Source organism: Physella acuta, unplaced genomic scaffold (assembly GCF_028476545.2).
Source record: "Physella acuta isolate Inbredline_101_S28 unplaced genomic scaffold, ASM2847654v3 ptg000511l, whole genome shotgun sequence".
NCBI lineage: Eukaryota > Metazoa > Mollusca > Gastropoda > Physidae > Physella > Physella acuta.
In genome coordinates this window covers 371882-393208 of record NW_026732030.1, presented here as the reverse complement: position 1 = coordinate 393208, position 21327 = coordinate 371882, and the positions used below count along the sequence as shown (strand labels likewise).

Sequence of the window (21327 nt, the reverse complement as noted above, 5' to 3'; positions counted from 1 at the left end):
CGATTCTTGGTTTAAAAATGAATTTATTTTGTTAAAAAATCTGTGAAAATACCAAATAACTATGTTTTTCTCACATGAACAAATATTTTACTCAGTAGCCTCCCTTTATTCCGGTCTCTAATTTTTAGTGGCAATCGATTTTTTCTATTCTTGGTTTTGATTGGCTGAATTGTTAAACTCGTCGCTGTTTCTTAGCATCTCACATATTGTTGATCAATGGCGGAACATACGTACCGTACGTCATGCCATTAAATTTTAGTGGTTGTAGCCTAAGCAATGTAGAAGGTTCGTGAAAAATTACAATCATTATTAGAATATTAAATTTAAACATTAATCTAGACTTCAAATATTATGAAATATATTCACATTGATCTAGACTAGAATCTAGGTTGTCTACATTTTTAATTTTATTGTTGATTTTTTAAAAAATAAGCCAATAAGTTGAATAAGCCTAATTTAAAATTTAGATCTAAATTTTAACTAATTTATTAATTTAAAAATTTAAGAAGCCGTAGCCCGTAGGCTATGCCATGGCTTAAAAAACGTCTTAGTCTTAGAGGCCTAGTCGCAAGTGGCTAGTACTAAAAGTAGGTTCAACTATTTATTACTATTCTAACTAGATCTAGATCTAAGTAATACTAAGTAGATCTATAGTAGGCTAGTAAATAACTAGTTACTATAAGTAATAAGTAATGTATAATACACATTTTATTTTACATTTTGTAACTACAAAATTGTTGAGTAGTAATGAGTAGCATACCTACAGGCACAGGTTACTAATAATACTATATACTATATACTGTAAACCCGAACTTAACTCTTTAACTTTAGTGGAGTGTAGAGGTTAGAGTCTAGTTAGTAAGCCTACAGTCTAGAGTAAAAGATGATTGTTTAAGTCAATTTTATTAATATAAAAAGAAATATTAATTAAGACGAACTAGATCTAGAGAAAATCTAGATGTCTAGAGTCTAGGTCCACAAGTGCAAGAAGAGAAAATTTGAAGTGCTTTTGTATCTTTTAACTTTTATATTTTTTTTATTAAATACTGATTAAATAATATTGATAAGCATGCTAAAAGGCCTAATTAAATTTACTTAATCTTACAGATTTCACTTTGCTCAAATCCTAATTGTATCTTAAGTATTCTGAATTGTATTTAAGCTTTTTATTTAAGTTCTAGAAAAAAATATATATATATCTTATATAAGTCTATAGCTTATATAATTATAAAATATGTAATATTAAAACATTTAGGCCTTGGTCCTACAATAATTATTAATTTTACTTAATAAGCTTACAACATATTCTTCTGACTTTATATCAACACTCCATTGAATTATAGTATTATTGTTATAACAGTAAGGAGTAGATGCTAGAATTGAGTCTCACATATGTTCAAGTTAGAAAAGAAATTCTCCAATATAGTTTAGAAAATGAGCTTATGATAAAAAGGTTCACCAAACATTAACATGAAGTACTTACTTATAAAAATTAAAATAAAAGTTAAGGGTCTTTATTTTTAAAAGCTACAATGAATGTAAAAATGTTCATTACAGTTAAGAATTTTTTTTTCTCTGCAGATTCCAGGCTGACATTTGGATCATAAGTCTCTTATATTTGATGCATTAGGATTTACCTGGTTGCAGGTAAACAATGTACTATTCTGATGTACACAGAGAAGCTATGGAAAATGGCAGAAATCCATGTGAAAGCTTGTCTGTGGGGTTGGAAGAGCTCAGTCTCAAAAAACAGCTTCCTCTTCGGCAGCAGACTATTAAACCCACTCTGAAGTATGATACTACAATGACAAAACCCCTGAATCCACTGGATCAAGGTGACAGTTTATTAATCAGAAAAGATGTGATGGGTGTTTGTACTAATCCTCCTAACAGTTTTAATACTAATGGTAAGGTAATGCCTTCTCATCAGCCTCACAAACCTGAAAACACAAGTGTTCTCAAACCAATTCCCACACAACAAAATAAGCAGCCCCTGACAAGAAGAAAGCCTTGTCTATCCTTGAATCCATATTCTAGACCAGTGACTGCACATGAAGTAAGATCAGTTATCAATGGTGACTGTACTGACGAACAACCTAAGGAGAATACTAATGCCACAGAATTATCAGATCCGCTTTTTCATAGAAATTATTTTCTGCGTCCAAAAAGCATGTCAACACTCAGTAATCCAGAGAGAAAAAGAGTTTCCTCTATTCCAGATCCTCTGAAAAATCAAGGCAGTCCTAGTCCATCTAACCGTCATGCTAGAAAAAGTGCTTTGCAAGCTAAATTTTATTTTGCTTCCACTACTGCTGTGGTTTCTAGTAATACAAATATTGATAAGAATTTATTTATTCAAAAAGAACTCCGAACTGCCATTCCGATTTCGTCTAGCATTCCTATGACAAATACAGATACCCAAATCTTACACAACAGCAATCAATATGGTGCTCTTATTAATGAAAACAATGAACTTCCTGCTGAGCTTCTAAAAGAAGAAAGTGTAGTTGAATGTAAAATTCCACCAAATGGAACCAATACAAAAGCCTTAGATAATCACAGCCCTGCCTTTACAGCATCAGAGAATCAGAATGTAAAGCCTGATGAAGGTAATCAGTAAGCTAACTTGATGTTCATTTCAGAGTTTTTCAAGACCACGAGATCAATTATCCTTAGAGACTTTATTTATCCATTTTCACCTGACCAATTAATACTTACGCACAATATGTTATGTTATTTTATTTAAATTTGGATATGTTTTGTTGTTTTGATTGAAAAGATATTTACTACAAGCCTATGGTAGTTTGCTAGTAATTTAATTTTGCTCACTGCTGTTTGTGTATAATTTATCTTCCTTGTGATTTTTAATCCACCCTGTTGCATACCTTTTAGATAATTTAGTTAATTAATTTTTTTTTAAACTAGGCTGAGAGTATTACAGATTTAAAATTTAATTTTAAAATTTGAGATTGCTATTGTTAAATACTCACTTAGAAAAAAATAATGATTGATGCTTCTTCATCCCTTACAGAACAAAGAGCAACATCTTTCTTTAAGAATGTTAAAAAAGTACCTGTTTCAAATGCAATGACAAGTTCTTTTAACTTTCGAAATGCTTTTGATCATATACGGCATTCCAAGGCCAATGAATTAGTTTCTGGAAATATCAACTCTTCCAACATTTCTAACCACCAACCTGCAGCTCTTAATTACCCTAATGGTCACACTCCCAGTCTACCTTTTTTTGACAAAAATTCACGCCCAGCCTCAGACAAAGTGCTGCGTGTTCCTCGTCCGTTACTTGAGAGAGCCAATGCTAGTCTTCAGCTTGAAATAAAGTATAGTTCAAGTGCCAAAGAGAAACCCTCACCTGCCTTTACTAAAAATAAAGTAAGTGAAAGTCACCTCACCAACAAGAATAAGCCACCGACTGCACTGACTAGATCCAAAGTCATAGAAAGCTCTACTCAAAGCGTTAAAGTTGTCAGAAAACACTTGCCTCTTAGAGTCAAGCTAAGCAAAAAAACTCTACCCCACACAGATAAACAAAACCTGAAGAATATTTTGCTTCAAGAAAAACTGGCACAGGTCAGTGATGTGAAACCTGCCCAGGTCAAGGTGGAGTCTAGGATTATTGGCGATGGTGCCCCAGTTGAAAACAAATTTGTGTATGAAAAGTTTAAAACCTCAAGAGAAAAGATTTACAATTGGGACCAGATTTCAAATGGAGATGATGAAGATAATATAAAAGATAAACTTGTGAATGAAGAATCTGAAATGGAAAATGAATCTGATACTGCAGAAGAAGGAAGCGAGTCCTCGCCGTCAGGGTAAGCTTATCTTGATAATTTTTTAAAGTTATACTTACAAGGTTTTTTTTTATTCTTTATTATTAAGGTTAATGTTAGGGTCTGGCAAATACTAGCTAAAATAGGTATAAATCTTACATATGTATAGGCCTATATGCTCTCCACAATCATAGTTAGCTTAAATATTATCACTACCAAAATCTTAGATAAGCTTAAATAATACCACTGTTACAATCATAGATGGCTTAAATACTATCACTACACAATCATAGATATCCATTACATTTCATATAGCTAAGTTTCCAATTCATTATTTATTTGTAAAATTAAGCTTTTACGTCTTGTTGGTATAGTTTATGATTTCACCATACTTTTGTATAGTTCGTCTCCTACTGAATTGAAAATAATATTGTGGCTTAAGGCTTAACTACAAATATTAATATCATTGCATAGAAGTACTTAATTCACTCCTAATTCACTACTATGTAGTCTTTTCAATAACAAATCACAGTCAAATACTTTAGACATAACTGTATTTCTTTGAAGAAATAGACACTCCAAATTTTAATTATATTTTGGTTGTCTTTTTTCCCCTTCTTAAGCAAGACTAATACTTTTCTATGGGAAAGAATACTTAGGTTTACCCTAACCTGATACAACATTAGTCTTTCACTTTAGTTAACAGATGTTTTGTGTGTAAATTATTAGGGTTAACATAATGAAAAACCCAAATCGATTTTCTTTATAGTGAGAAATGTACAAAACAGTTCAGGGCATTGAAATCTCTGGGCTGTTCTTGCTATTGAATAGATTGGAAAGCTTTCATCTTTGGTTATTTAGCCATGCACCATAGAATTATTCAGTGTGTTCTTTATTAATGTAGCGAGAGAATGGACTCCATAATAGGCATTGAAATTTTTTTTCCTTTGAATTTTTTATATTGAAGTGTGGTCTGACAAGGGAGACTATTCACTCTCACCTGAACATTGGCAGCAGACCATATCCTCATTTTCATTATTAAAAGCCCTGTCATAGCGTGAGGAATATACTACCTGTAGCATGAACGTGGTTTCAGTTAGTCTTTCATTTTATATACAGATTTAAAGATTGATTGCTACATCTCGTACATACTTATATACATATCATTAAGTACCCTAACTTAGATACACACAAATATATTTAAAAAAGGGTTTATTAATTAAGAAGTTTTTTTCCTGAGCATATGCCCTTAAAACATTTCCAATTATTTTGTAATGGTGGTTTAAAATGATGCCACTACCAAGTGATGATGGGGTTTAAAATGTTCCAGTCATTTTGTAATAGTAGTTTAATATAAGTGATGAAGGGGTTCAAAACATACTTAGTATGTGATGGTGGGCTTACAACTTTTCAGCCACCATATGATGGTGGTGTTTTAAATGTAATGCATTGAATAAGTCAACACAAAAGGACTTTACTAAGAAGTTTACAAATAGATTGGTCTAGCGATTAAAGTGATCAATCTCCTTAACAATCACTTTGTAACAAATAAAGTAATAATAGTAAAAATACAAATAAAAATCCAGTATTCAGAATAGCCCCCCCCCCCCCCCCAAACAAACTAGATTCTAAACCATCTAATATGAGGCTAAATGCTACTGTTGAAACATGAGACTAATGTGCTTCTGTTGGAACATCAGACTAATGTGCTACTGTTGGAACATCAGACTAATGTTCTACTGTTGGAACATCAGACTAATGTGCTACTGTTGGAACATCAGACTAATGTTCTACTGTTGGAACATGAGACTAATGTGCTACTGTTGGAACATGAGAATAATGTGCTACTGTTGGAACATGAGACTAATGTGCTACTGTTGGAACATCAGACTAATGTTCTACTGTTGGAACATCAGACTAAAGTGCTACTGTTGGAACATGGGACTAATGTGCTACTGTTGGAACATGAGACTAATGTGCTACTGTTGGAACATGAGACTAATGTGCTACTGTTGGAACATGAGACTAATGTGCTACTGTTGGAACATGAGACTAATGTGCTACTGTTGGAACATGAGAATAATGTGCTACTGTTGGAACATGAGACTAATGTGCTACTGTTGGAACATGAGAATAATGTGCTACTGTTGGAACATGAGACTAATGTGCTACTGTTGGAACATCAGACTAATGTTCTACTGTTGGAACATGAGACTAATGTGCTACTGTTGGAACATGAGACTAATGTGCTACTGTTGGAACATGAGACTAATGTGCTACTGTTGAAACATGAGACTAATGTGCTACTGTTGGAACATGAGACTAATGTGCTACTGTTGGAACATGAGACTAATGTGCTACTGTTGGAACATGAGACTAATGTGCTATTGTTGGAACATGAGACTAATGTGCTACTGTTGGAACATGAGACTAATGTGCTACTGTTGGAACATGAGACTAATGTGCTACTGTTGGAACATGAGACTAATGTGCTACTGTTGGAACATGAAGCTAATGTGCTAGCAAAAAAAAACTACATGTGTCCATGTGCTACTGTTGGAACATGAGACTAATGTGCTACTGTTGGAACATCAGACTAATGTTCTACTGTTGGAACATCAGACTAATGTGCTACTGTTGGAACATCAGACTAATGTGCTACTGTTGGAACATGAAGCTAATGTGCTAGCAAAAAAAAACTACATGTGTCCAGTTTGTTTGCTACGACTACCTGCTTCACTATGTTTCAGTTGTAAACATTTACAAGTGCAGCAGATATCAACATACATTAACACATATGTTGTATGGTTTGGAGATGGTTATGTCACAAAATGATGTCTAGGTGAGCAACTGTGACGTAAACATCTCTAGGTCAGCACACAAGACCCCATCTGTATGTGGGCACTTGTTGCGTGACTAGTTCCAGAAATAAAAAATTAAACTTCTCTCACATTCTACCTAGGGCGAGAGCAAGTTTGTGTGCATTTTTTATCTGGCAGCACGCAATACTCCCATCTCCACACCATGTAGGCTATCAATTATTGATGGCCTGAGCCTATCCAGTCTTGTTAGCTGCACAAATACTATTGACGATCTTGTTTAATTAAATTGCTCATGCGCCCACTGCTTTGGTGAATTAATTAGTGCTTTTAGTTAATGTCAGTGTCTTGTAATTAGTCGCAGATAAAGCAGTGTTGTTTCCTATTTTAACCAAAATAAGGTAGCGACTATGGCAATTTAAAATCTTATAATACAAATCCCTTATTCTATCCCGACACATCTCAATTCTCATGATTTCAACTCTAGGGGGTTAAACTTAACTGTTAACAATGTTAGGCTTAACTGTTAACATGATTTCAACTCTAGAGGGTTAGGCTTAACTGTTAGCAATGTGGCCCATCACAGATTTTCTGAACTTTGCTGTAATATATAGTTGATTTATTTTTGCATGAATAACAGCTGGTACACACACCACAATGGCAGTCCGCTAAATATGATAGCAAAATTGCTGACCTCACTGACATATTGACTGAAATAGACGCTCTTATCCCTAATGGCATACATGATGTCAGTGTGGAGGGGAAAAAGGTTGGGGTAAGAAGTGTGACATAGCAAACATTGTAGGTTTACTTTGGCAAATTCTTTAGAGTGGGACGAAATTTATCTACACATTGTTAGGTATTAAGGAGAGCATTTGACTATCATTGAGTGACATCATTTACAGATGAGCTTTCTGTTGCTTTCTCTAATGTAGATTATTGTTGCCTGAGGGCATAGTTTAACCTCTTGTTTTCTTTGTAGATTATCTAAAGAGCATATAACATTGTTCATCAGTTTAAAAAAAGAAACTTTACTGACAATCCAAAGCGGATGTCAATGTTTAAAACAAAAAGAAAAGTTATCTAATTTGACTTTGGAGAAAAAATCAATGTTGCAACTCTAATGTTTTATAACTGAGAATTACAACAACAAAAAAATGTGTGTTGAAGGAACAATAAAACCTATATTTTGTTTGTTTTGTAACATTTATTTAACATTTTAAATAATGTTTTACAGCGAGAGATTACCAGGGGATGGAGAAACAAGTGATGACCTTGGAGATGAGGAAGAGTTAGATAATTTAGAAGATAATAGCTCTGAAGGTATTTTAAATTATTTTTCTTAAATAAAAAAAAATAACTTCCATAATTCTGTTTCCTTTGCTTTATAACCCAATATTTATGTATATAATCCCAAAGTCTTTATTTTTCAACTTCCATGTCTACAATATCCACAATGATCCAACACAACCCATTCTTTTAGTATGAATCATGTCACATTTACATTCCAGTTGAATCAGAAGTGTTCTCAGTGATCAGCACAGGTTCCTCAGGGCGCTCTCTGGCTGTCAGGTCTCAAGCCCAGCATGAGAGGAATGAGAACATTTCCTTGTCTTCCTCCAACAAACTTGTAATTAAACCTGCCTTCAACTACAGCCTCTTCCACAAAATACCACCAACTCTAAATTTTGTCTCAGAAGGGGAAAAAAGTATGTAGACTGTTTATAACTCAAGAATTTTATTGTAGTTGTCTCATCATTTTTTGCATCACAGTACTTTTATTTTTAAATGTCCTAACTTGATAGAGCAATATCTCATAGGCAAGCAGTTTTAAAGAAACATTAGCAGGCATGTTTAAAACATTTCCTTTTTGTGCTAAAATGTAAATAAAACAACTGCATAATTTGATATTTAAGTAATTTATTTCACTAGAAAAAGCTTAAAGTGTAGATTGTAGATCCACACGATGATATCTTATTCAAGTAAATATAAAAATATGTGTATTCACTTTTTTTAGCAGAGATAAAAAAATATGTGTGTAAAATTCTATTAGTAATGTGTATACACTTTAACTAGCTGAACAGCTACCTTATGGTCTTCGTAAACTGTTGAAGTGGAAGATGAGTCCTATCACACCCATAGTTGTCAGGTCTGCCATCACCAGGATTGGGTTCAAAATATCTAGAAGTAAGAAACACTTTTTATTTTTATAGTCATAACATTTAATGAATTGATCAGAAGTATTTGATTACCAACATAAGGCAGTATTCATTTGCTGAGAACAGCTTTTGCTTGCTACCACTAAATGCTCAGAATCAGGTCATCGCCTGATCAAACTGCTAATATCCATAAAAGGTGGTGCGATGCTTGTTGATTAATTTGTCATGCAGTTGCATATGTACAATGGAGAGGATAACTTGTATACATTTAATGTTTTATTATTTTGAAAATAAAAATATAAAGTCATATCTAAACCAATTTTTAAAAGAATTGCAATTATATTTATGGCTTTTATGTTTTATTGCTAGAAAACTCTGACTGGTTGGGCTGTTTTGGTAAACACATGAAGTCTCAATGTTTTAAACTGCTCAGAGATTATCAAAAGGTCAGTGATAATAGCCTACACCATTTTAATAAGTTTATACTTATACAGCCTGTTAAAGAAAATTTTTCTTGTAATATAAGACATTCAAAAGAAGACTCTTAAATAGTGAACTGGTGACTTTATAATTGCACCTTTGATTGTCATTTTCCTTGCTCTCAAAAAGTAAAATTAAAAATAAAAAGATAAATTAAAACAGGATGCTGAGGTTAGGAGGTGGAACACAGGATTTATATCTTTCAATTCTAAAGTTTGCTTTTCTGTTATCTGTTCATTAAGTCCTAATGGATATATAAATACAATGGTCATAAAAATATTAGCTTCATAAGCCATTGTCATAAAACAAATAGTACTTGTATTATTAGTTACTTACTGCTCTAAAACTCTATTTTACTTTTATTGATAAAATTTGTTTTAGAAAAGCTTAAAAAGATTAAAAATGTGAAATACGAATGCAGTTAAATGTAAATACTTCTTTTGCTAGCTAAATCATTTTCCTGGCTCATTCAACATTGGGCGTAAAGACAGACTCTGGAAAAATCTCTCTAGAATGCAGGCCCACTTTGGTAAAAAGGAGTTCAGTTTTTTCCCTCAAACTTTTGTGCTGCCTGGGGACCTGAAGTTGCTGAAGCGGCACTGGGAAGAAAGTACAGGCAAACAAAAGTGGATCATCAAGCCAGTAGGTTTATACTGTGTCCTTTATCTTATAGCCTTTGACTTCTTCAGGAGTTTTCTTATCTGGCAACTTATCTCTTTATTTATCAACAGTTATTGAACGCTGCTTTAATAATCTCTATGTGTAATATGTGATTAAGCTAGACTGTTTAATTATTGAATACAAGTGAAGAATGGTAGAGATGAAAATAAACTTTTGATCTATTACAATATTGCTTGATTCAAATTTATAGTAAATATTCTCCAGCACAATGTGCTCTTGAGAACCATACACTTTGGTAAATAAAAAATCTTTTTCTTCCTTTCAGCCTGCTTCAGCAAGGGGTATTGGCATAAGAGTTATAAGCAAGTGGTCTCAGATCCCAAGAAAGAGACCAGTCATTGTTCAAAAGTAACTTATAATTTGAAATTTAAATGCAATCTTGTTGAAACTATTTTACAGCAGTTTAAAGTAAAACTTCTGATTGAAGAATAAAAGAAAATTTCAGTTTTTGATTTAAAAAATGGATGTAGAATCATTAACTATTACGTTTTCAGATACATACATCGACCATTCCTCATTAATGACAGCAAGTTTGACATGAGAATATATGTCTATGTTAGCTCATTTGACCCTCTACGACTGTATGTGTATGATGATGGTTTAGCTCGATTTGCTTCCTGCAAGTAAGTCTTTCCTATATGATAAAAATATAAAAATGACATGATTCACACTAATGAAAGAAGAATTAAAAAATTGTTTCTTATTATTTTAGAAATGTATTAACTGTGATATGTATAATTTATATACTTATAATAGGATAGGTATTGAAAAGTAAAAAAAAAAATTAACATAGTTTTTTGTTGTTGTCCAAAGATTCATCATGTGTATTTGATTTTACTAGATACTCATCATCATCAAAGACATTGAATAACAGATTTATGCATTTGACAAACTACAGTGTGAACAAGAAAAATGTTGAATATCTTAGTAATTCAGACAATAACCTATGTGAAGGCCATAAATGGTAAGTTACAGGTTTAAATAGTCTTTTTTCTTCCTTTTTTAAAAGAAAAGTTAAAACTCTCTTTAGACCTAGCGATCCATTGGGCTGGTGAAGTAGAGTTCATATGTTTTTTGACCTCGGTGTATGAAAGGAAGGTGTGGTCAGCACTTAGCCCAGCCACCTTTACTTTCCCTAATGTTAGAAAGGTACCCATCAGAGCTGGGTGGACCCTGGGATGTTTACTGACTTGGTCACGGATTCCTTTTTATGGTTGAAAGTAAATGGCTTTTGGCAAATGGGAAGCAACCCAAAGTAAAAGATATATATTGAAAAAAATATCCTGGTAGAAATATTTTTAGTAATTTAAAAAAAAATAACTAATAGAATTGTTAAAAAATAAAGTTTTCTGTATTAACTTTTTAAGTCCAGAATTGTTTGTGCAGTTTGGCTGGATTTATTTTCTTCCCCTCGTTTTAGTAGGCTGTTAACTTTAAACCTATGCAATTAAATTTAAAAAAAAAAATCATAATTGAATGCTAATTGAATATTCATTTTTATAATGATTTATTTATTGAAGAAAGAAAATGCACTTGATTTTTTGACGAGAACAAATTATGAACAATTTTTCATAGTGAAAAAATACAAATCAGGAAAATTGATAAGTTATTTTTTTATATGGAAAAATACATTCTTTTTTCCACAAAAATCTTGAATTAGATCATAATATACTTATTTTTGTGTCAACAATTCTACACATTAATGTAACTGTTAGATGCATCCAGCTGAATTCAGAACTGTTAAAAAATGTAATTTTGCAAGAGCTTTAAAAATCTTTTCTTACAAATACAAATCAATCAAATAATGATCATTGTATACCAGTAATCACTTAATTTTGGCAAATGAATTAAGTAAACAAACAGAAAATTATCCAATGTTAAGAGCATTGCATCTGAAACACAGGCCAGTCGAATGAATGTTCGGAATTGTTGTTCCGTCAGTTAAGAGTTAATACCGTAATATTTTATTTTTAACAATTTTTTTATGCTTCAAAGTGATACTGTGTAGATGCTTGAAATACAAATTTATAATAAATGCAATGATATATAGCATAAATTGATCACACTTATTTTTCAAGGAGTCTAAAGTCATTGTGGGAATACATGAAGAAACTTGGGATCAACACAAATATAATCTGGGACAACATTCGAGATCTTATTATCAAAACTATTATAAGGTATATTTTTTTCTGGAGTTTATGTGGGTAAACGTTCACACGTGTTCACTTTCTTAAAGGAATAAACAGATTACCAACCATTATGAGAACAAAATATTTGATGAACACAAAAATGTGGGGTTTTTTTTTTGTTTTTTTACTTATTACTACATTGTCATACTATGTAACTATGACAAAGTAATGTGACATGCACTGTGAGAAATTGTGTTTTTTTAAGAAGTAGTCATTTTGAGCTTTTATAGTCACACTCTTTCAGCAACTTCTTATAGTTATCTCAACCATTTCAATTTTGCATTCCTGTAATTTCAACGTTTTTTATTCATATTCTTTTAATTTCAACAATTTTAATGTTTTATCAATGTAATTTCAATCATTTTAATGTTGTATCAATGCAATTTCAACCATTTTAATGTTGTATCAATGTAATTTCAACCATTTTAATGTTGTAAACTCCACCATCATCTTCCCAGTGGTGACTCAACTATCAACAGCATGACAAAAGCCAATGCGCACAACCGCTACTGCTGCCATGAGCTGTTTGGCTTTGACATATTGTTAGATGAAAATCTCAAACCTTGGATCCTGGAAGTGAACATCTCACCAAGGTAAAGACTTACTATGTGTTGTTAGAAGCTTATCAAGTGTAGAAGAACTTATGTTGCACACAGTAAGTTTAAACACATCACAATAAAAAAAAAGAAACATTGAATTACAAATAAAGAAATCATTTCAGGAAAGATTGGCATCCATCAATAATTGCTGTATTGCTATTGTAATTTTGTTTTCAAAATGATTACAATCTTATGATTGCAATTCTAAATACTTTGATTACCATTAAAATGTTTTAATCCTAAATATTTTGATTACAGTTATAATGTTTTAATTCTAAATACTTTAATTAGTGTTATCCCATTGTAATTCTAAACACTTTGATTACTGCTTTATCATTGTAAATTAGAAATATTTTAATACAATTATGTTTTAATTCTAAATACATGAATGACTGTAAAAGCACTGCAACTCTAAACACTTTGATTACTGTTACAACACTGTAACTCTAAACACTTTGATTACTGTTACAACACTGTAACTCTAAACACTTTGATTACTATTACAACAATGCAACTCTTAACACTTTGATTACTGTGACAACACTGCAACTCTAAACACTTTGATTACTGTTACAACACTGTAACTCTAAACACTTTGATTACTGTGACAACACTGCAACTCTAAACACTTTGATTACTGTTACAACAATGCAACTCTAAACACTTTGATTACTGTTACAACACTGTAACTCTAAACACTTTGATTACTGTTACAACACTGTAACTCTAAACACTTTGATTACTGTTACAACACTGTAACTCTAAACACTTTGATTACTGTGACAACAATGCAACTCTAAACACTTTGATAACTATTACAACAATGCAACTCTTAACACTTTGATTACTGTTACAACACTGTAACTCTAAACACTTTGATTACTGTTACAACACTGCAACTCTAAACACTTTGATTACTGTTACAACACTGTAACTCTAAACACTTTGATTACTGTTACAACATTTTACGGCTAAACATTTTGAACTTATTTTGATATCTTTCCAGCTTACACTCTAACTCTCCACTGGACGTCACAGTAAAAAGTGGAATGATTCGGGATCTGATGAACATAGCAGGCTACAGATTACCCGATGAAAGAGATTTGAGAGGCAATGTTTCTTCAGATAGCAGGTGGGATGACTGAAAATAAAAGTTTGCGTTGGTTTAAACCAGGGTTGTCCAACTTTGTAACAGAGACTGTTGAACTGGGTTATTCTTTGTTTCTTTAAGCTGTTTTTGTTTAAAATTACACAGACATGAAAAAAAGAATTTTCACAAATAATGTATCTGACTCTCTAACAACATAAACATTTTCTTACAAATGATATATTTTCAAATTAAAGGTATTAATAAAAAAATAACTAGTAAATTGAAAAATATAATCTTTCTGAAACACCAGTGGCTACAACCCTCCAAATAAATTTTGTATGGACAAGCGGCTCTTCACGACACAACTATCCCCTGATGAGCGGGCCAAGCATGCCTATTTCTGTCAGAAGCATCAGGATGAGGTGACTACTTTTGTCTTAGCATTAATACACTATATACTATTGACTTTTTTTAATATACTGCTTATATTCACATAAGTTGTTCATAAATGTGCAAATTTGTGTGTATGTGCTCGTAGACAGAGCTAGCAGATCTGATTAAAAATTGGATGCTGATGTAGGAATATATTTGAAAAATTTAATGCAGTAGTAATAGTAGGTAATGTTAGAGTCAAAGCCAGTATTAATTAATAAGGCCTTTGATGTGTTTAGATAAGGGTGTAAGCCATTTAAAACTTTAACAGCACAAAAAGTTTCATAACAGAAAACATTCAACATGCATACAAAAAACTATTCAGAAAACATTCAACATGCATACCAAAAACTATTCAGAAAACATTCAACATGCATATCAAAAACTATTTAAAAAAAACAGGAGTGTGTATGTTTTAAAAACCCACTGTAGCTGTAATTAAATCACAATATCTATATTTATAAAATTAGTACTGTTGTGGTTAGTGATGAAGGAATCAGAAATAGAGGTCATGAAATCTGTGTTGTCAAACAGCATGCTATAGGGAGGGGAGTGGAGAAGTTGGGGGTTGTTTTATAAAAGTGGATGAATGTGGACTCAACAATTTTATTGTGGATGTCATAAGCTATGTTTGTGGAATGGTTTAATATGCTTTTCTCAGGACACACCTCTAGTCCTTCTTTATCATTTTAATTAAAGGCTATGTTCATTGCTTGGTAATAATGTTAGCCTGGTTCCATGACAAATGATCTCAGGACAAATGATCTCAGACAAAATATCTCAGACAAAATATCTCACGGACAAATGATCTCAGGACAAATGATCTCAGGACAAATGATCTCAAGGACAAATGATCTCACGGACAAAAGATACCAGGACAAAATATATCATGGACAAATGATCTCAGACAAAATATCTCAGACAAAATATCTCACAGGAAAATTTTAATAGTATGTACGATTATTTTAGTTGATTTGAACTTTTTTTTAAATTGACTGTCAATATGGTTTTATTTACTCTTTTTACTCATAATAATTGATTGTTATAAAATGAATTTGTTAAACTTAACAAACAAATGTGAATGGTTCTTCAGGTTCGTAACTTTAAAATGTTGTTTTACTGCATCATCAACAAAAAAAAAAATAAAGTTTACGTTACATTGCTGGCAGGTACATCTTTATGATCACACATTTCCAATACTATGTGATCATGTATTGTGTGAACTTTCGCTGTAGTCTACATGTTCTTACTTGACATTTCCAAATCTCTTTGCCTGCTACTCTACTTATGGCTTTTATAAACAGAAATTCATTAGAAACTAATGCCCTATACCCTATCTGCGAGGTAACGAAAGAGGCCTTAGCAGAGTAATCACCACTAATACTGCTATGTTTTTTTGTACGCTAAGACAAACTTCGCTCCGCGATGACCGCTGTCGTTTTAATAAGCATTTGTCACCTGATCACTAAGGTGTAACCGTCGCATAAAAATTGACTTTGGATGCTAGGTGTATTGTCCATGGAGGGCAGATATCTTTCCCTTAAGGCAGGTCTCTGCCATCAAAGCGGGCGGCCACCTTGATTCCAAGGTGTGTCTTTATTGTTATTTTATTCCCTTTGATCTACATTCGTCCACCTGACTTGGTAGGATTGTCTCATGTTTGTCAAGCCCACCTACGGTGTCTATCGAAAAAGTTTCTTTAATCTTCGCATACTGTATTAGTAATCTTAATTTTAAATGATTGGTACAATATGTCAAATTTATACGGCAAACATTTCTTACAATTATTATATAGGCCTATAAACAATATTAAACATAGTAAACAAAACCATATGACAGTCAATTAAAAATGTTCAGATCAACTAAAATTATCCAATACACTTTTAAAATTTTGCTGTGAGATATTTTGTCTGAGATATTTTGTCTGAGATCATTTGTCCATGAAATCTTTTGTCCTGATATATTTTGTCCCGGTATCTTTTGTCCGTGAGATCATTTGTCATTGAGATCATTTGTCCTGAGATCATTTGTCCTGAGATCATTTGTCCGTGAGATATTTTGTCTGAGATCATTTGTCCTGAGATCATTTGTCCTGTCACCGTTAGCCTTAATCTTCAATTTAGGAGTTAATGAATTAGCCAAATTTACGCAAATTTACCTTTTCTTGACTCACAATCTAATCAAATTTTGAAATTCTAAATTGAACATTTTTTTTAAAAATAGTTGATAGCTTAAAATTAAATCCTGAATAACTGAATGAACTTTGTTTCCCATTGCCTTTAGCTTCATATATTAGACCTGCTTTCAGTGACAAGGAATACAATTGTAGAAGGTTTTGTCCTCAAACAGCATAAAGTGTGTATATGTGTAGAGTTGAATTTCCAATTTTGTTGCAGTTTTTATAAATTACAACTCCTTTTTGTTGCATTTTTTAAATGTTTTTTGATGTGTTCGTGTTTCTTTTTTGAGTAATATAATTGAGATGTATTGTTTATTGTTATATTTTTTCTAAATTAATATATTTTTACTACTTCTGTTTATTTCGGAAAAAATATTTTAGATTAAAACAAGTTTCATTTAACATTCTATATTAGAAGACATATTTATATTCCACTTTTAAATTAGTTATTATTACAAATTTTATATATGTTTTATTCCTTAAGTTGATCAAAGTTTTTAAAGCAAAATGTGTACACGCAATGATATGATTGTTTTCACTTTTGAACCTATTTCAAGGAAATCATGCAGTCTATCCTTGACACTATAACCCCTGATGACCTACGACTTTTGTGTGAGAGTATAGATGAAGACAGCAGAAAAGGCAATTTCCAAAGACTATTCCCTACACCCCAAACACACCGCTATCTACGATTCTTTGACCAGCCACGCTATTATAATTTGTTGCTGGATCAGTGGGTTTTACGTTACAATCATATGGAAGAGAGAGGTATGGCTTTTGTCTGAGATTTTAAACATTTTACATTTCAGTTACTGTGTATATCAACTAAAAACCTTGATGATGTTTTATAAATGAAAAAAAGATTTGTTCTCCAACTATTTGTTAATGGACTATTTATGTGTTATATCCCTATTTGTTCCAGGAATTTTGTTACTACAGTCACTATGTGATGAAAGCATTCATCTACATAATCCAACGACAAACCCCAGACATCAGGTGACATTTAGAATGTTAAAATTATAGAACTTCTTTCATCAAGTTCAATAAATAATAATGCAGAAGATATTATGAGTGGGTATTTTATGTGTCCTCTCCCACTTCTTCTGTGAACACATGTTAATACCATCTAAGATAAAATAGTAATATCAGATACCAAGCTAAAATCAAATTATCTAAAAGAATTAAAAAATGTATCCAGCTAATGAATTAAAATTTGACAAAAAAAAACCATCTAAGAGGGTATTCTAAAAGCCTTTTTTTTATCCACAGTGGACCCCCCCTCATTCATTTGTAGCTAACCATGTCAAATCAGCGGACACCAAATCACAGAACATTAAGACAAGGTAATTTTCAAATCTAGATTTTTACATACATCTCTCTTCACAGCACAGAAAAAAAATATCACAAAAGAGCCCCTATATAGGTGTAAGGAGTGAAATGATTTAATTTTATAGCTTTATTGATTTCATCCCAATTGAAACATTTTACACTAATTACAAGTTCTATTCTATTCAATTGAGCTTTTTAATTATATATGATATCGATGTTAACTACGAAAAAGCTAACATTGTTTTTCTTTTTTTGTCTTCATTTTTTGTTTTGTGTATGATCAACACATTTTAGCTCATGCAAGACAGAAGTTTTTAACATCTGAACATTTGAATAATGATCAAATTCAGCACACACAAAATTATATTAGAAGTTTTACCTTGAGAGATTTATCAATTATTTGCATGAGCAGTTTTTTATGTTCATCATGTTTTTCTTTACAAAAGTTAAAAAGGAATAGGAAGAATGAAACTATTTAAAAAATAATTTAGCCATAATAATACTGAGTATTCAATATAATAACTTAAAGTACCCTTGTCTTTGATTTCAGCAATGAAGACAAACTAAGTGAAGCAAAAAATGCTTCAGAAGTGATTGTTTATTAAATTTTTATTATTTTTACCAAGTGTGTTTTTTTTATAAACTTTATAAAAATTAAACTATATGTACATATATACAGAAAAGAGATACTCTTTTGTTAAATTGATTTTGTTCCTATTTATTGTTCAACCTTTGAACCCTGTTGAGTTTGACCTAACATTTCTTGTATGCAGCAGCTTGTCCAGCATGTCAAGAATAAATTCTCCATACTTATATTTTGACCTATCAGTAAGCATTGAAAGCTAGCTTGTGTCCTTAGATTTTAGACTCCTCACTGTTTCACCCTGTATCTGTATCAAAACAAAGGGATAATTGTAATTTTTATTTTCCCTTGTGCATGACTCTAGATATCAAAACCCATTTGAAAAAGGCAAGCCACTGTTCCATAACTCTAGAAAAAAATTATTTTTTTTTAATTGTGCTTTTTTTTGTGTTGAAACATGGGTTATTTAAAAATTTAAATTGTATGTTATCACAAGTTTATCATCTCCTGTTGTTTAGTTTATAATTTTCATTAACAATAATTTACTTTTGTTTTAAACTCAGTTGTATTGATGTGTTAAGGAATGTGCATGTTCTATTTGGAAATTTAGCATCAACGAGAAAATTATTCAACCTAATAATATTTTTAGGCTTCTTGATATCTAACGATGCTAACAGTTTAACTTAGTTTTTTTTTCAAAACATAGAGCATTGCTAATGCAAATTTTTAAGAAACTGCAAGCTTGACATGATATTTAAATTATTAAACAAAAAAAATTTCATATATATTTACAAACTTCCAATAAATAAATAATTTATTTTAATTCTTGCACTGTATAAACTAATACCATTTCAGGTTATGACATAGAATTAAAATATTCTGTCAAATTTTTAAATTTGTATAGAATAAAACAAAGTATAATTTACTTTTGTTAACAAATACATTTGATTTCACAGCTGTACCTAAAAATCTTAGACAGGTGATCAGTGTCCACTTCTTGGTAACATGTTCTTAATTCAACTTTTGTTTCTGAAACCAGTGTTGTTCCCTTGCCGCGGGTACACAAAAAACCTGCTAGAGCAGTTCAAGAGACATGTAGTAGAACTAGCTCAACCTCCAGCCTGCCTGTCACTTCCTCATCTGATGGCCAAATATCCACACCTAGCAGGTCACATTTTATAACTTAATTCTTTTCATAAAATATACACATTTTTAAAAGCTTTTTTAAATGTTATATGTTCTTACATTATACTAGAAGTTTATGAGCAGATACAGTAGAGTTCACCTGCCTTATTGAACTGGGTAAATGAAGGGAAAAATTTTGGTCATCTCTTTGGCCAGCAGCCTTTAGTTCCTGTGATGTGTCAGGTACTTCCTTGAGCTGGGTGGACTCAGGACAGCAGCCTTTAGTTCCTGTGATGTGAGTTAGGTACCCCCTTGAGCTGGGTGGACTTAGGAACATGATAAAATTCAAGCCTAAGATTTAAACTAGAGACTTTCTGCTTAGAAGTTGTACACTCCACCATGGCATCCAAATTTTATTTTTACTGAGTGACAAGTGAATGATAAGAGAGCTTGTTATTAGCACATGGTATTTAAAGTGTCCAAAATGTCCAGCGTTAACTTAAGTGGTGTTTGTTGTCCTCAACACTGCCTGATGTGCTTTCCACAATGTGTTGTTTTAAAAAGTGTTCAGCACTGTCACATGTGTTGTGTACTGTGTTGTGTTGTCCACTCTTTTGTGTTGTCCACTCTGTTGTGTTGTCCACTCTGTTGTGTTGTCCACTCTGTTGTGTTGTCCACTCTGTTGTGTTGTCCACTCTGTTGTGTTGTCCACTCTGTTGTGTTGTCCACTCTGTTGTGTTGCCCACTGTGTTGTGTTGTCCACTCTGTTTTGTTGTCCACTCTGTTGTGTTGTCCACTCTGTTGTGTTGCCTACTGTGTTGTGTTGTCCACTCTGTTGTGTTGTCCACTCTGTTGTGTTGTCCACTCTGTTGTGTTGTCCACTCTGTTGTGTTGTTCACTCTGTTGTGTTGTCCACTCTGTTTTGTTGTCCACTCTGTTGTGTTGTCCACTCTGTTGTGTTGCCTACTGTGTTGTGTTGTCCACTCTGTTGTGTTGCCCCCTTTGTTATATTGTGTGTACTGTGAATAATTTATTGTACTAAACCAGATTACTTCATACTACATACTACTGTGAAAGTTCTTACCCACAACTTGAAGATATTTTTTTTTAAGTTTCTAACAAAACTTTTGTTTTAACATCTCAGGTGACTAATGGACAGACTCCCACCTGTATATTCTCAACATCAGGACATATTCTAGATGAATTTCAAACTAAAGACTTCATCATATAACATCAACGACAGATTGACAGATAAACTTTATTCAAACTTCAATCTCAAAAACATTATAAAACATAAAAATCACGAATTTGTGATGTTTTTTTACCTATACAACTAGGATACATTGATTAAAAAGCATATCTCAAAATTACCAATGTCTCATGTTTGTGTTAAAAATTAAACTTTTTCCCCATTTTTGTATTTTTTTACGGTTTTTCGTTAATAATTGATTGTCAGTTTTTTCTATCTAAAACGTGTTTACAATTTTACATATTTTAAAAATAAACTTAAGCCACTTTGGGCATAAAAATGTACTCGGAATTTTAAAAAAATTTAATTTTCATTCCTTGTTCAATTCAAGATTTTAAAAATTGATTTGAGAGATAGAGTTTAGCAGAAAATATGCTGGTTATAAAAATATAAATAATAGAATATTACAATTTTGTTACATGGTCTCCAGCGTTTTGAATACACATTTAATTATTTAATGTTTTTAAAATACCTTATTATATGAACATTTACATTATGACATTTCTTTTACTTAAAAATGTAAACTAACACATCTTGAACTAACCCTTTTGATTCCATTGTTAATAGCTTTTAACATTATGTGTATTCCTTCTCTTTAGTAATCTTTATTCTTGTTTTTTTCTCT

At 31.9% G+C, this 21327-nt stretch overlaps 1 protein-coding gene across 4 annotated transcripts; it reads left to right on the top strand.

The window, feature by feature from the left end:
* Positions 1 to 192: 192 nt before the first annotated feature.
* Positions 193 to 21001, top strand: LOC131944866 (tubulin monoglutamylase TTLL4). 4 transcript variants are annotated; one of them, XM_059305738.1, is made up of 22 exons: positions 193 to 285; positions 1582 to 2609; positions 3032 to 3830; positions 7845 to 7930; positions 8119 to 8316; positions 8684 to 8794; positions 9136 to 9212; positions 9694 to 9888; positions 10193 to 10275; positions 10422 to 10550; positions 10769 to 10891; positions 12006 to 12104; positions 12575 to 12709; positions 13722 to 13847; positions 14116 to 14227; positions 16521 to 16592; positions 16974 to 17184; positions 17339 to 17412; positions 17686 to 17759; positions 18693 to 18715; positions 19368 to 19496; positions 20598 to 21001. In XM_059305738.1, the coding sequence occupies exons 2-22, from the start codon at positions 1655 to 1657 to the stop codon at positions 20603 to 20605; spliced, it is 3819 nt and encodes a 1272-aa protein (XP_059161721.1). In that variant the 5' UTR covers positions 193 to 285; positions 1582 to 1654; the 3' UTR covers positions 20606 to 21001. The 4 variants fall into 4 exon arrangements, with proteins under 4 accessions (XP_059161721.1, XP_059161724.1, XP_059161722.1 ...); XM_059305741.1 differs by having other exon boundaries at positions 1582 to 1835; positions 20598 to 20996; XM_059305739.1 differs by lacking the exon at positions 18693 to 18715.
* The last annotated feature ends 326 nt before the right edge of the window (positions 21002 to 21327 follow it).